General features: G+C 48.1%; 1 protein-coding gene across 3 annotated transcripts in view; it reads left to right on the top strand.

Moving 5' to 3' along the window:
• Positions 1–16,540, top strand: part of LOC122544199 (uncharacterized) — a 78,325-nt gene that overhangs the window by 52,286 nt on the left and 9,499 nt on the right. Inside the window, exons 1-4 of one of the 3 annotated variants that reach the window (XM_087981074.1) lie at positions 6,758–6,943; positions 7,029–7,098; positions 9,865–10,209; positions 15,890–15,958. The exons of 1 other annotated variant lie outside the window; for it this stretch is intronic. In XM_087981074.1, coding sequence (XP_087837200.1) covers positions 6,854–6,943; positions 7,029–7,098; positions 9,865–10,209; positions 15,890–15,958 — 574 coding nt within the window. In that variant the 5' untranslated portion in view covers positions 6,758–6,853. Of the gene's footprint in view, positions 1–6,757; positions 6,944–7,028; positions 7,099–9,864; positions 10,210–15,889; positions 15,959–16,540 lie in introns of those variants that run through there. One more of the 3 variants, XM_043683252.2, reaches the window with a different exon arrangement.

Raw genomic sequence — 16,540 nt, 5'->3', positions numbered from 1 at the left:
AAGGTATTTGACCCCTGAAGCATGTTCCCCAGTCAATAATATCATGGCTAATCTTCCTCCACTCCACGTTCATGTCTGATTCCCATGTCCTGGAATTCCCAACAAGGCAAAAATCTCAACCATGAATCTACCAAAACGTCTCCTACAATCCGGATCAGTTCTGGTTCACTAATGTCCTTCAGAAAAGGAAACTACCATCCTTAGCCGGGCTGGCTGACATGTGACTCCAGACCCACAGCAATGTGGTTGACTCTTAACCTACTCTGGGTAATTAGGGATGGGCAATAAATGCTGGCCTATTCAGCAACATCCTCATCCCAGAATGAATTTTTAAAAAATCATTGATGCAGTGCTAAGAGACTATATTAATGATATATATGTAATGTATATTAATGATATGTTTAATAATGCAGTGCTGAGAGACTGTATTAACACCCTACATTGTCTCCGCACTCCCAATGACGAAACCCATCGCAGGGACAAGAGCCCTATAAGGCAGGGAGACACTCACAGTGCAGTGCTGAGGGAGTGCTGCAGTGTCAGAGGGGACATAGGGACAGATTGCTGCAGTGTTAGATATTCTGTTGTTCGGCTGAGACATTGAACTGAAGCTTCATCTGAGAAAATAATTCCTTGGCCATGATCTGGAAGATTTTTGGGCAGTGATTTCACTGGAGACAGGATTTATTCCTAAATGAAATCAGGAATCAATGAAATGGATGATCTGCTTTCACCATGAACCAGATTTTGTGGGAGTGGGAGCGTGCTGTGCCGTATTTGTGGCAATACACACTTCAAAACATCTAATTTCACTGTTATCGGTGACAGGCAACTTTGGGATGTCCTATGGTCCTGAAAGACAATGTGGAAATGCAGGTCTTTGTTCAATTTGCTCGAAGGTCTCCCTGAAATACCACTGTGTGCTCACCTGGCGGCGCTGTTACTATGGCTTGGCCATTTGGCGGTGGACAGCACCGCCATCTACTGGTTTCAGTTACGTACTGACATAGCCCCATAACACACACTCCCCATGGCACAATCCATTAGACACACAGACACACACACATGTACTCCATAACACACAGACTGTAATGGACATAGTCTAATACAGACTGCAACAGATAGAAGGAACATCCTGATTGGAATACCTGCCAATACTCAGAAGCATCTTGCTCCAGTGAAAGGCTTATAATGATGGCCGTGTCATGGGGGAACCGCTCTCCAACACAACGGGAAGAGGGACCCCATTGATACTGTCAAGCCAAAAGGATAATTGAAGCTGGGGGTGGGATGATGGCCCGGGGCTGGGAGGGATAGAGAGCTGTCAGAAACACACCCCTTTGTGGGTACACACCTCCAAGGGCTCCATGAGCAGGAGAAAGAGAGCCAGTGCTGAGGGATGTGCACTGGGTTAGGAGTGGTCACCTTTCCAATGCACTGACCAGAAGTGTGTGTGGGAGCTGGGGAAGCCTCGAACCATTTCATAAATCCTGTCACCTGATGCTGCTGCAGAACCCATGGAAACCGCTGAGACTGAGAGCTGGAGCAATCTATGACTCAAATCAGATCACTGTTCCCCCCTCCCCCCTATGCAGAGACTTCTAACAACCTGTTCAGGGATGTTAGAACACATCTCTGGAGAAGATGAGATTTGAACTGAGGCCAGAGGTATCCGAGAGGTGGGGTCACTACCACTACACCCATCCCTTGTCGAATAAACAGTGTGTCTGATTGGAAAAAGCACTCACCTCCATTTTACAGAATCATTTTGGGGAAGATAAATTGGGGAGGGAGGGGGTGTGGGGTGAGGGAGTTCAGCAGGAGCATGTACCAGGGGCCAGGGGACCAGATGGACGGACACACCGAGGGGGTGTGGGGTTAGCAGGAGAGTGTACCAGGGGCCAGGGGACCAGATGGACAGACACACCGAGGGGGTGTGGGGGGTCAGCAGGAGCGTGTACCAAGGGCCAGGGGACCAGATGGACAGACACACCGAGGGGGTGTGGGGTTAGCAGGAGAGTGTACTGGGGGCCAGGGGACCAGATGGACAGACTCACCGAGAGGGTGTGGGGGGGTCAGCAGGAGCGTGTACCAGGGGCCAGGGGACCAGATGGACAGACACACTGAGGGGGTGTGGGGTTAGCAGGAGCATGTACCAGGGGCCAGAGGACCAGATGGACGGACACACTGAGGGAGTGTGGGGGGAGCAGCTTCATTGAGCAGCTGTGTCCATGCTCTCAGTCTGGGTGGCAGCCCCACTGGGATCGAGCCTGGGAGCGGTGGAGGGGGCAACAAGAGAAAGGGGAGTGCAGGGGGAGGGGGAGGGGGCCCAGAACTGCCGGCTGGACTAAACCTGCACATTGCTGGTAACCCCGAATCCCTGGGGTTGGGAAGGTCGAAGGGCGATGAGAGAGAGTCACCGTGGGCCAGGGGCCAGGAAATGGCTGGAGAGAGAAGGAGAAGCCCCACACAGGGCTGAGGGACATGGAAAGGAGACAGGCCCTTTAGGTGGGGAGCCGACGACTCAATATCTAAACTTCATGGGGAGAAGGGAAAACGCTAATGGAGAGCTTGAAGGGAAATAAAAGGTGGGATCTCCCAGACTCACCAGAGGAGGGAAAGATCTAGTGGGAAGCAGAAACAGAAACTGGGGCAGGAGTCAGGGAAAGGTTTGGAGAAATCATCTTGGAAATATCAGAGTTTTTTGGAATGCTCAGAAGAGGAAAGTATGTGTGTGTGTTCAGAAACTGCAGGATTATTCCAGAGAGGGAGGGAGAAAGGACAGGCAGGATGATATAAAAATGTAGAAGAGGGCACATTGTGCTGGGATATGAAGGGCTGGGGAAAAGGAGGCAGCTGTAACTGATAGAGAGCTCTTTCCTCCTGCACCCTCACTTTTGGTTCAATATCCCCTCAACCACCAGCATTTAAATCAAACAGAGAATCTGATCATTATGACAGTGCTACATGTGGGAGCTTACCATGTGCAAATTAATCACCATAATTCTGATATTACAACAATTCCTTCACTGACGGGGAAGCATTTTGGGATATGGTACAGAGGTGAAAGGTGCTGTATAATGTAAACCCTTCCTGAAACTGAGTCATAGAGTCATAGAGATGTACAACACAGAAACAGACACTTCAGTCCAACCCGTCCATGCCGACCAGATATCCCAACCCAATCTAGTCCCACCTGCCAGCACCCGGCCCATATCCCTCCAAACCCTTCCTATTCATATACCCATCCAGATGCCTTTTAAATGTTGCAATTGTACCAGCCTCCGCCATATCCTCTGGCAGCTCATTCCATACACGTACCACCCTCTGCGTGAAAACGTTGCCTCTTAGGTCTCTTTTATATCTTTCCCCTCTCACCCTAAACCTATGCCCGCTAGTTCTGGACTCCTTGACCCAAGGGAAAAGACTTTGTCTATTTACCCTATCCATGCCCCTCATGTTCTATAAACCTCTACAAGGTCACCCCTCAGCCTCCGACGCTCCAGGGAAAACAGCCCCAGCCTGTTCAGCCACTTCCTGTAGCTCAAACCCTCCAACCCTGGCAACATTCTTGTAAATTTTTTTCTGAACCCTTTCAAGTTTCACAACATCTTTCCGATAGGAAGACCAGAATTGCACGCAGTGTCCTAACCAATGTCCTGTACAGCCGCAATATCACCTCCCAACCCCTGTACTCAATACTCTGACCAATAAAGGAAAGCATACCAAATGCCTTCTTCACTATCCTATCTACCTGCGACTCCACTTTCAAGGAGCTATGAAACTGCACTCCAAGGTCTCTTTGTTCAGCAACACTCCTGAGGATTTTACCATTAAGTGTATAAGTCCTGCTAAGATTTGCTTTCCCAAAATGCAGCACTTCACATTTATCTAAATTAAACTCCACCTGCCACTTCTCAGCCCATTGGCCCATCTGGTCAAGATCCTGTTGTAATCTGAGGTAACGTTCGCTGTCCACTACACCTCCAATTTTGGTGTCATCTACAAACTTACTAACTACACCTCTTATGCTCACATCAAAATCATTTATATAAATGACGAAAAGTAGTGGACCTTGCACCGATGCTTGACCCAGGACTCCACTGGTCACAGGCCTCCAGACTGAAAAACAACCCTCCAACACCACCCTCTGTCTTCTACCTTTGAGCCAGCTCTGTATCCAACTGGCGAGTTCTCCCTCTATTCCGTGAGAATAATATAAAAGAAAGTGTTCACACCATCAAAGTTCTGCAATGTTGCTGCATTCAGCCTTTAATGGTGGGGAACCATTCAATATCGAGTGGGAGGTGACTCCATGTCCATCCGTATCCTCAATGATGGGGAAACCTTTATCTGCTCAAAGAGAAGGTGAGAGAGAGAGGAGAAGAGAGCACCCATTGGTGATCATCTTCCCACATTTCTATTCATCCTGCAATGGGTCTTGCAGATTGGAAGCTTGAAGATGCTCCCTGCTTCTTTATGAAACAGTGCAGCACCCAATGGGGAAACCTGCCATTCTTCCCTAGTCTTGTCTATATGTGACTCCAGTCACACATTAACCTGGTGGACATTTATAACTGCCCCTTGAAATGTCACGTCATGTCAAGCAGTTTGCAATCAAGCCCCCAGACAGGAAAATTATCATTCCCACAAGCTTGTGCAGAAGTTCACTCTTGGGTGTCCTCTAGATAACCAGTACATCAAAAACTGGGACATTCTTTTGTAGGTAGAGGGCAGCACCACTTGCTCCCCAAAGAACCCAGTAACTGGGACAGGCGAGTCACCTGGAAAAGATTGAAAGTATTTATCCCTGCTGGTACATTACGTCCCAAGCTTCATATGGTTACACTGCGATGCTGGATTTACAAGAAGCTCTGATCAGTAACTCACTGCTTTCATTTCTGGGGGAAGGTTAAAGCTCAGACATTGAGGGTCTTCATCTAAAAGCAGCTTGTGCTGGATATTTGTCAGCACTGAGCAGCTGGACAGCACTTTGAATCACATGGTTCCCATTTGGACACACAATGGAAGAACACAGCTGGATACTGGTTACTACCCTCAGGACCAGGGTGGGGGTTGGGGGCACAGCTAGAAGAGGTACAATATTGGCTGATGTCAAAGTGTTTTGAACAGGTTGTGATGGACGAGTGCATTGTGCAGGGATGGTCTGAAAGGGGCCAAGGGAATGTGGATCCGCACATCCCTCCACCACTGAACTGTCTGATCATACTCCTCCTCCCAATACACTCAGACTCTGCCTCCTCCCAGGACCCAAAGCCAAATGTCCTTCACCTCCTAAGGAAGTAGAGGCATTGTTGAGCTTTCAACACATCAACATGGGTGGATCCAGGGCAGATTGTGGGTGATCAACACTGCCAGGAACTTAATGCTCTTGAACGTCTCCACCTCAGCTCCATTGATCCATGCCCTCCAATCTGCTTCCTGAAGTCAATGACCAAAACTATTGTTTTCCTGGTGGTGATGAAGAGATTGTTGTCTTTACACTATGCTGCTAAGCACTCTATCTCTTCCCTGTACTCCATATCATCACTGTTTGAAATCTCACCCACAATATTGCTGTTGTCAGCGAACTTGTGAATGGAGTTGGGGTGGAATTTGGCCACCGAGTTGTGAGTGTATAAGGGGAACAGTAGGGGGCTGAGGAAGCAGCCTTGTCAGGCACTGATGTTGGGTATTACGGTGGGGCATACTGATACCTATCCTCACTGATTGCAGTCTGTGGGTCATCACATCAAGGATCCAGTTACATAGGGGAGAGTGGAGACCTAGGTCTTAGAGTTTAGAGATTAATTTGTTTGGAATTCTGGTGTTGAAGGTGGAACTGAGGTCAATAAGTATCCTTGTTATCCAGAAATTCCGGGGTTGGAGTGCAGGAGCAGGGAAGTGGACTTATTGCATTGGTACTGCTGAAAATGTGTTGCTGGAAAAGCGCAGCAGGTCAGGCAGCATCCAAGGAGCAGGAGAATCGACGTTTCGGGCATGAGCCCTGCTCCTTGGATGCTGCCAGACCTGCTGCTCTTTTCCAGCAACACTTTTTCAGCTCTGATCTCCAGCATCTGCAGCCCTCACTTTCTCCTTATTGCATTGGTAGGTGAATTGCAAAGGATTCAGCCAATTTGACAGGCCAAACTTCTCATACTAATGGGGATCACTGTGGTAGTCATTGAGGCACGTTGCATGCAGTTGTTTGGTACCGAGATGATGGTGGTTTTCTTGAAGCAGGTGGGGACTTCAGACCGGAGCAAGGAGAGGTTAAAGATCTCAGCAATCCTCCCGCCAGCTGGTACGCACAGGATCCGCATGCACGGCCGGAGACACTGTCTGATGCAATCGGAGTCCTACATGATGCCATGAGGGAAGTCACTCCCTTTCCGCTCATCTATGCTGCTCAGGAGTTTTGTGTTTGAACTTTTAACCTGTGACGGAACGGCCCTAAAAGGACATCACCCCACGCTGTATCAGAGGAAGGATGCGGGCTCTGGGCTCTCCCATTCTCATAGCGAGGGGGGGGAGGGAGGGAAGGTGTGAGGGATCCGGGTGCAGCCTCTGTCGGGAAAAGCCGGGCCAAAGCTGCTCTCCCCTGAAGGGATTGCAATGAGACAATGATCCGAATGGGGACTGCCGGAAAACTGTGGGTCCAGAACCGGGAGAGCAGAGAGGAAAAAGGGGCATGAATTGGTGCACCCCTGTCTCCCCACAATGTAGGTCAGTCTGCAGTTTGTAACTTGTTTTTATGAATGAGCCAAATGACCGGGAGTGAACCCAGGGTTAGCTCCGGGCTGTATCTGACTGAGACACAATCCGCTCTCCCTCCAACATCGAGTTTTACCAAATGTTTCTCAGCAGCTTCTCGGTCTCCTGTCAGTGTCTGACCCTGATCCTGATCGCAGTCCCGGTCCCGGTCCCGGGAAAGGAGCTGCAGGTACTTACTGTCAGTGTCTCCCACCCGGGGATCTGGGGAAACTTTCCGAGCAGTGAAAGGGACTGACTGTGTTTTCTTGTTGCAGGGACACAGCTCCCAGAAACTACTCCCCCCGCTGCTGCTGCTGCTGCTAAATGTTGTTGCTGCTGTTTCAGGTCAGTGCTGGGACATTTCAGCAGTGATCAAAGGCTTGAAGGGGAGGGTGTGGAGGAGAATCAGGAATCCCTCTTGCTTTAAGTTGCTGTGTGGGCTGCAAGTGGACCCATTCAGGCAAAAGTCAAAATGTGTGGCGCTGGAAAAGCACAGCCGGTCAGGTAGCCCGCGAGGAACAGGAGAGGTAATGTTTCGGACATAAGCCCTTCATCAGGAATGTGCAGTGGTATGGGGCTGAGAGATGAATAGGGGGCTGGGGCTCAGGGGAAGGAAGGTGGGAAGGCGATAGGTGAATGCGGGTGGTGGGTAACTGTGATAGGTCGGTGGGGAGGATGGAGTGGATAGGTGGGAAGGAACATGGACAGGTAGGACAGGCGGTGCTGAGTTAGAGGGTTGGATCTGGGATGAGGTGGCTGGAGGGGACTTTTGGAAAGCAGTGAAGTCGATGTTGATTCCGTGTGCTTGAAGGGTCCCAAGGTGGAAGTTGGGTGTTCTTGTTCGAGTTGGTGGGTGGCGTTGACTTGGTAGTGGAGGAGGCCCAGGGTTTGTATGTCCTTGGGGGAATGGGAGGGGTAGTTGAAGTGGTTGGCCACAGGGTGGTGGGGTTGTTTGGTGCATGAGTCCCAGCGATGTTCCCTGAACTGCTCCTCATGTTTGCGTCCTGTCTCCCCAGTGTAGAGGAGACCACATCGAGTGCAGTGGACACAGTAGATGAGGTGGGTGGATGCACAGGAAATTCTCTGCTGGAGGTGGAAGGATCCTTTGGGGCCTTGGGTGGAGGTGAGGGGGGGGTGTGGTGTGGGCACAGGTTTTATACCTTGTGTGGTGGCAGGGGAAGGTGGAGGGTGGGTTGGTTGACAGTGTGGATCCAACCACAATAAGGATAGAACCACCCTGCTCCTCACCTTCCCTCACACCCTCACTAATCTCCAGAAATAGCGTATGCAATTTCTGCCACCTACAGTCACAGCCCATCACCAAGGACATATTTCCCTCTCCACCCCGATCCGTGTTCCACAGAGATCATTCCCTCCGCAATTCCCTCATTAGGTCCATGTGCCCCCCACCCCCAACAACCTCCCAAAGTTACTGAAGATTTGGTTGGGAGATGTGGGGTAACTCTCCACACGGTGTCGGGTTGAGGGTTCTGCAGGTTCTGGGTAAATCATTCACCCTGTTCTGTTTTCTCTGGTCAGTGTCCTCAGGGTAGTACCCATTCCTTGTGGGATGAGTCTTCCTTCTCTCTGGGGTTGGGGAGGGGGGAGAGAGAGAGATGCTCCCCTGATGTTCCAATCTTGTGGAGCTGCGTATCTCCTGTTTCTTCTTTCCTTTCCCCCATAGTTTGACACTGTTACCTTTCTGACGCTGCCCCAGTTTATACTGATTTCTCACTAATCGACTTACACACTGAATACAAATGCAAACTGCCTTGATTGGTCTCACGTACAGAAAGCTTTGTTTAAATGTGTATTGTTTCACTGTCTTTCATGGAACTGGTATTGTGGGGTAATGGGAAGTCTTGATTTTAAATGTTATACAGTGCATGAACTGCCTTCCTTTGGACTCTGATATATTTTCTCTAATCTCAAATGATAGTACACATCTCTGGAGCAGATGGAATTTGAACCTGGTCCTTCTGGCTCAGTGGCAGGGACACTACCACTGCACGATAAGCTCCCTCCAATAGGCTCTGACCTCTCCTTGATGATATCAAACCAGTGGATATCACTGTCTTTCCCCAGCCAATTTTCAGTCAGTGATGAGGTGATTTAGGGCAGCACGATGGTTCAGTGGTTTGCACTGCTGTCTCTCAGCGCCAGGGACCCAGATTTGATTCCAGCCTCCAGCGACTGTCTGTGTGGAGTTTGCACATTCTCCTCGTGTCTGCGTGGGTTTCCTCCGGGTGCTCCGGTTTCCTCTCACAATCCATAGATGTGCAGGTTAGGGTGAATTGGCCATGCTAAATTGTCCATAGTGTTTAGGGCAGCGTAGGTTAGGTGTATTAGTCAGGGGTAAACATAGGATAGGGGAATGGGTCTGTGTGGGTTACTCTTTGGAGAATCGGTGTGGACATGTTGGGTCAAAGGGTTTGTTCCACACTGTAGGGATTCCATGAGGTGATCTGGGTGGAGGTGATTTTTAGTTGAGTATTTGAAACACTTCGTCCTTTCTGCTCTTGGGGCAAGAAGCTAGCCTTGTTTTAAACAGGGCCCCTCTTCCCGAAACCGGAGAGCCATTCAGGGATTGGGCTTTGGGTTCTGAGGTGAGGCTGAATCAGGCTGTTTTGGGAGGTGGGTAGGAGCAAGATCTGATGGGTGAGTGGTGGAGGGAGGTGAGGATTCACATTGCCTCATCCCTTGCCTAGTGTATTCATCTGTCACTGTCCTCCCAACCCTGTCCAAAACACATCCTCAGGTACCCCTTCCAACACCCATTCCTGATTTACCTTTTGAGAGTCAGTTCACGTGTGAGCTCCATCTCGCATTGTGTACCCTCCGACCATCAGCCCCCATCCAGCCCATATCCCAGTGTGTGTCCAAATGGGAACCATGTGATTCAAAGTGCTGTCCAGTGCTCAGTGCTGACAAATGTCCAGCACAAGCTGCTTTTAGTTGAAGACCCTCAATGTCTGAGCTTTAACCTTCCCCCAGAAATGAAAGCAGAGCTTCTTGTAAATCCAGTATCGCAGTGTAACCATGTGAAGCTTGGGATGTAATGTACCAGCAGGGAGGGTCTACCTATGGATAAATACTTTCAATCTTTTCCAGGTGACTCGCCTGTCCCAGTTTCTGGGTTCCTTGGGGAGCAGGTTGTGCTGCCCTGTACCTACAAAGGGAATGGCTCAGTCTCTGATTTATGGGTAATCTGGAGGACACCCAAGATGGAAACTTTATATGAGTTTCTCGATGGGAGTGATGATTTGGCCCAACAAGATCCACGGTTCAGAAACAGAACAAACCTGTTCAAAGATCAACTGGAACAAGGCAACTGGTCAGTTCTGATCTCTGACCTCAGGGAGACAGACCAGGATGAGTATCAGTGTTACATTCACAAGAGAGTCAGTGTGCACCATTCTTTGGAGCAGCGTGATCGTGTCTATCTGTCTGTAAGAGGTGAGAGCTATCTCCTTCAGATATTCGGTATTTAGTTTCTGATTTTATGTCTGTGGTGGTGCAGGAATTATGTCACTGTGGCACACACTAAATTATCTGTTAAAATAAAAATCTGGAAATAGCAAGTTGGTCCCAATAAAAGTGACCGTGAAGCTATTGCATTGCTGTAAAACCCCAGTTACCTGAAGTTACTTTATTCACTTATGGGGCATGGGCATTTATTGCCTGTCCCCAATTACCCCTTGAGAAGGCAGTGGTCAGCTATCTTATACAGTCAGAGTCAGACAGCACAGAAACACACCCTTCAGTCCAACCAGTCCATGTGGACCATAATCCCAAACTAAACTCGTCCCACCTGCCTGCCATTGGCCCATATCCCTCCAAACATTTCTTATTCATGTACTTATCGAAACCATCTTTTAAATGTTGTAGCTGTACCTGCATCCACGACTTGCTCTGGAAGTTCATTCCACATCTCTTATAGAATCAGAGAGATGTACAGCACAGAAACAGACTCTTCGTCCAACTTGTCATGCTGACCTGATATCCCAGCCTCATTTAATCCCATTGGCCCATATCCCTCTAAAAGGAAGAAACAGGAGGTACGCAGCTCCACAGGATTGGAGCACCAGGGCAGCATCTTTCTCACACTCTCTCTCTCTCTCTCTCTTCCTATGGCTGTATCCATCCAGATGCCTTTTAAATGCTGTCATTGTACCAGCTTCCACCACTTCCTCTGGCAGCTGTCCCTTGTCGTTTTTTAATCTTTTTCCTCTCATCAAAAAAAATGCCTCTGCCCTCAGGAAAAGACACCTGCCATTCACCTTCTCTGTACCCCTCATTATAAAATGAACCTCTTTATGTTCACCTCTCAACCTCCTACTCTCTCGTGAAAAAGGTCTAAGCTTGTTCTTACAACTCAAATCCTCCATTTCCGGCATTCCCTCCATTCTGAACCCGCTCCAGCTTAACAATATCCCTCCTGTAACAAGGAGACCAGGACTGGGCACAGTACTCCAGAAGAGGCCTCACCAACATCATATACAACCTCAACATGACATCCCAACTCCGACACTGATCTGAGCAATGAAGGCAAGCAAGAGAAATGACTTGTTAACCACTTAACCTTCTTGAACTTCAGCATATGTCCTGTAGCAGGTAGACCAACAATGGCTTTAGAGTGAATTCCAGGATATTGACCCAGCCACAGTGAGGGAAAAGTGATGTATTTCCAAGTTAGGGGTTCAGTGGTTTGGAGGGGAACCTCCATGTGATGGTATTCTCATGTGTCTGCTGTTCTGTTGCTCCAGATGAAAGTGGCTGTAGGTTTGGAAGGTGCTGTCGAAGAGTGTCTGGTGAATTTTTGCAGTGCATGTTATGGAATGTACACACTGAGCATCAGTGATGGAGGGAGTGGATGTTTGTGGATGTGATGCTGAGAAGGTAACGAAACAGGTGGATGAAGGTAAAGCGGTTGATGTGGTGTATATGGACTTTTAGTAAGGCCTTTGATAAGGTTCCATATAGTAGGCTATTGCACAAAATACAGAGTTTCAGTATTGAAGGTCATTTAGCGGTTTGGATCAGAAATTGGCTAGCTGAAAGAAGACAGAGTGATGGTTGATGGGAAATGTTCATCCTGGAGCTCAGTTACCGGTGGTGTGCCGCAAGAATCCTTTTTGGGGCCACTACTGTTTGTCATTTTTATTAATGATCTGGATGTGGGCACAGAAAGATGGGTTAATAAATTTGCAGATGACACTAAGGTAGGCAGAGTTCTGGATAGTGCCGAAGGATGTTGTGGATGACAGAGGGACATAGATAAGATGCAGAGCTGGGTTGAGAAGTGGCAATGGAGTTTAAAGCGGAAAAGTGTGAGGTAGTTCACTTTGGAAGAAGTAACAGGAATGCAGAGAACAGGGCTAATGGTAAAATTCTTGGCAGTGTGGTTGAACAGAGAGATCTCAGTGTCCAGGTGCATAAATCCCTGAAAAGTTGCCACCTAGGTTGATAGGGTTGTTAAGAAGGCATATGGTGTGTTGGCATTTGTTAGGAGGATTGAGTTTTGGAGCCATGAGATCATGCTTCAGTTGTACAAGACACTGGTAAGGCTGCACCTGGAGTGTTACATGCGGTTCTGGTCACCGCATTATAGGAAGGATATGGAAGCTTTGGAAAGGCTTCAGAGGAGAATTACTAGGATGTTACCTGGTATGGAAGGAAGGTCTTACGAGGAAAGGCTAGGGAACTGAGGCTGTTTTCGTTGGAGAGAAGGTGGTTGAGAGGTGACTTAATCGAAACGTACAAGATAATTAGAGGGTTAGATAAGGTGGACAGTGAGATCCTTTTCCTCGGATGGTGAAGGCTAACACGAGGGGACATAGTTTTAAATTGAGGGGTGATAGATTTAGGACAGATATCAGGGGTAGTTTCTTTACTCAGAGTAATAGGGGCGTGGAAAGACCTGCCTGCAATAGTAGTAGACTCACTGACATTAACGGCATTTAAATGGGCATTGGACACACATATGGATAATAATGGAACGGTGTAGGTTAGGTGGGCATCAGATTGATTTCACAGGTCAGCGCAACATCAAGGGCCGAAGGGCCTGTACTGCACTAAAACGTTGTATGTTCCACGCCAGTCCAGCAGGCTGCTTTGCCCTGGATGGTATCAAGCTTCTTGAGTGTTGTTGGATCTGTACCCATCCAGGGCAAATGGGGAGTATTCCATCACAGTCCTGACTTGTGCCTTGTAGATGGTGGACAAGCTTTGGGGAGTCAGGAGGTGAACTACTTGCTGCAGTATTCCCAAACCCTGACCTACTCTTAGAGCCGACTTCTGGTCAATAGTAACCCCGAGGATGTTGAGTAGTGGGGTATTCAGTGATGGTAATGCCTTTGAATATCAAGGAGCAGTAGTTCGATTTGTTTCTTATTGGAGATGGTCTTTGCCTGGCATTTGTGTGATGTGAATGTTACTTGCCACTTATCAGCCCAAGCCTGGGTATTGTCTAGGTCTTGCTGCATTTGAACATGGACTGCTTCAGTGTCTGAAGAGTTGTGAATGGTGCTGAGCATTATGCAATCACCGGTGAATATCCCCACTACTCACTTTATGCTGGAGGATAGGTCATTGAGGAAGCAGCTAAAGATGATTGGGCCTGGAACACTATCCTGAGGATCTCCTGCAGAGATGTCCTGGAGTAGTGCCACTCCCCCTCCTCTCTTGCCTCCCTTTCTATCCTTCCTGTAGCATTTGTATAAGGGATAGCATTACAGCTATGCTGAGGGAGGATATTCCTGGAAATGCATCCAGGGAAGTTATTTGGGTGAAACTGAGAAATAAGAAAGGGATGATCACCTTATTGGGATTGAATTATAGACCCCCTAATAGTCAGAGGGAAATTGAGAAACAAACTTGTAAGGAGATCTCAGTTATCTGTAAGAATAATAGGGTATTTATGGTAGGGAATTTTAACTTTCCAAACATCGACTGGGACTGCCATAGTGTTAAAGGTTTAGATGGAGAGGAATTTATTAAATGCGTACAAAACAATTTTCTGATTCAGAATGTGGATGTACCTACTAGAGAAGGTGCAAAACTTGACCTACTCTTGGGAAATAAGGCAGGGCAGGTGACTGAGGTGTCAGTGAGGGAGCATTTTGGGGCCAGCGACCATAATTCTATTCGTTTTAAAATAGTGATGGAAAAGGAGAGACCAGATCTAAAAGTTGAAGTTCTAAATGGAGAAAGGCCAATTTTGACGGTATTAGGCAAGAACTTTCGAAAGGTGATTGGAGGCAGATGTTTGCAGGTAAAGGGACGGCTGGAAAATGGGAAGCCTTCAGAAATGAGATAACAAGAATCCAGAGAAAGTATATTCTGTCAGGGTGAAAGGAAGGGCAGGTAGGTGTAGGGAATGCTAGATGACTAAAGAAAAAGAAGAAGCATATGTCATGTATAGACAGGATAGATCTAGTGAATCCTTAGAAGAGTATAAAGGAAGTAGGAGCACACTTAAGAGGGAAATCAGGAGGGCAAAAAGGGTACACGAGATAGCTTTGGCAAATAGAATTAAGAAGAATCCAAAGAGTTTTTACAAATATATTAAGGACAAAAAGGTAACTCGGGAGAGAATAGGGCCCCTCAAAGATCAGCAAAGCGGCCTTTGTGTGGAGCCACAGAAAATGGGGGAGATACTAAATGAATATTTTGCATCAGTATTTACTGTGGAAAAGGATATGGAAGATATAGACTGTAGGGAAATAGATGGTGACATCTTGCAAAATACTCCCTGGAATATCCTCCCTCAGTACAGACATAATGTTATCCCTAATCAAAAACCCTACTGCCCCATCTCTCTCGACCCTTTCTCTATTCTTCCTGTGACATCTATACCCTGGAACATTAAGCTGTCATCTTGTCCATCCCTGAGCCACGTTTCTGTAATAGCTATGATATCCCAGTCCCATGTTCCCAACCATGCCCTGAGTTCATCTGCCTTACCTGTTAGGCCTCTTGCATCGAAATAAATAGTTAAATTTATCAGTCCTACCTCATTCTCTGCTTTGTTCCTGTCTGCCTTGACTTTTGGACTTGCTCTGTTTCCCAACTGCACCAGCCTGAGACTGATCTCTCTTCTCACTATCTCTCTTGGTCCCCCTGCCCCTTACTCATTTAAATCCTGGGTAGCTCGAGCAAATATTCCCACCAGTATTTTAGCCCCCTTCCAGTTCAGGTTCAATCCGTCCTTCTTATAGAGGTCACTTCTACCCCAGAAAAGATTCCAATGATCCAAAAATGTGAATCCTTCTCCCATACACCAGCTCCTCAGCCATGCATTCATCTGATCTATCCTCCTGTTCCTACTCTCCCTAACACGTGGCACTGGAGTAATCCAGATTTTACAATCCCTGAGGACCTACATTTTAATCCCCTCCATAATTTCCTCTATTCTCTCCTCAGAACCTCATCCTTTTCTCTTCCTATGTTTTTGGTTCCAACAACAACCTCCTGCTGGTCCCTCTCCCGTTTGAGAATATTCTACACCTTCTCCGAGACATCCTTGATCCTGGCACCAGGGAGGCAACACACCATTCTGATATGTTGTTACTGGCTGCAGAAACGCCTGTCTATGCTTCGGACTAGAGAGTCCCTTATCGTAGTCAATCGCGTGGAATCTGGCGTACCCCTCTTTACATTAGAGCCAGTCTCAGTACCAGAAACTATCAGTGTTACAGCCCCCTGAGAGTCCATCACCCCCTGCATTTTCCAAAACAGTCTACTTGTTTGAGATGGGGATAGTCACAGGAGACTCCTGCACTACCTACCTACCCGTCCTCCCTTTCTTTGAGGTAACCCATCTCCTGTATCTGTGGTTTTTCTCCCTTCCTGAAACTGATACATTTTAAAATGGAGGTGTCACTGAACTGTATGAGCTAATGAGAGTCAGCGAGTAACAGTGGGTGATGTGAAAGGGACTTACTGCAGGGTTATGTTAAAAGGACAGCAGAGTTTGGGGTGGACTGGAGGCAATGTGATACATTGACCAGGAGAATATTGGAACAGCTGTATCATAAAGAAAAAGATGAGGGTTTCAGCAGTTGATGAGCTCAGAGGGAGGGAAGTGGAAGGTAGACATTAGATCTGTTTCACATTTCACTGTTGTGTTTTCCAGTTCATTCAACCCAAGGCCAAAGTGAAACCCCTGAAGCAGGTCATGGTGAGCGACTCAATACAACTGAAGGTAACCCCCTTTGAAAGTGTATAATGCTGGGGGAGGCACAAAGGGGTGGATCAATGAGTACAGCTAACCTCTGACCTCTAAGTCTGAAGGTCACAGGGTCAAATCCCTCTTTTTTAGACCCTGGGAAAAACAAGGGCGCTCACACCCTGCTGCTGAGGGCCCTGAAGGAGCACCACCCCATTGGGGGAGGAGCAGTACAGTGGGGGAGCACTATATTGTCATAGAGGTTGCAGTACATGGGCATCTGTCAGGGAGATGATGGTACAGTGGGGGAATGCCACACTGTCAGGGGGAGGGTGGGATTGGGGGGGAATGTCACACTATCAGGGATGGGGGCACACCTCAGTGAAAGGGTGGGACTGGGGCGAGGGTGCCACACTGTTGGGGAGAGGGTGGGACTGGGGGGGCACACTCAGGGGAGGGTGGTACTGGGGGTGTGCCACATTGTCAGGGAGAGGATGAGACTTGGGGAGCTCCACCCTGTCAGGGAGAGGGTGGGACTGGGGCGAAGGTGCCACACTGTCAGGGAGAGGGTGGGACTGGGGCGAAGGTGCCACACTGTCAGGAAGAGGGTGGGACTGA

This window comes from Chiloscyllium plagiosum, unplaced genomic scaffold, assembly GCF_037043375.1.
Source record: "Chiloscyllium plagiosum isolate Xiang-an unplaced genomic scaffold, Cpla_swu_hap1 HiC_scaffold_38, whole genome shotgun sequence".
NCBI lineage: Eukaryota > Metazoa > Chordata > Chondrichthyes > Orectolobiformes > Hemiscylliidae > Chiloscyllium > Chiloscyllium plagiosum.
This window is presented reverse-complemented; position numbering and strand designations above follow the sequence as displayed.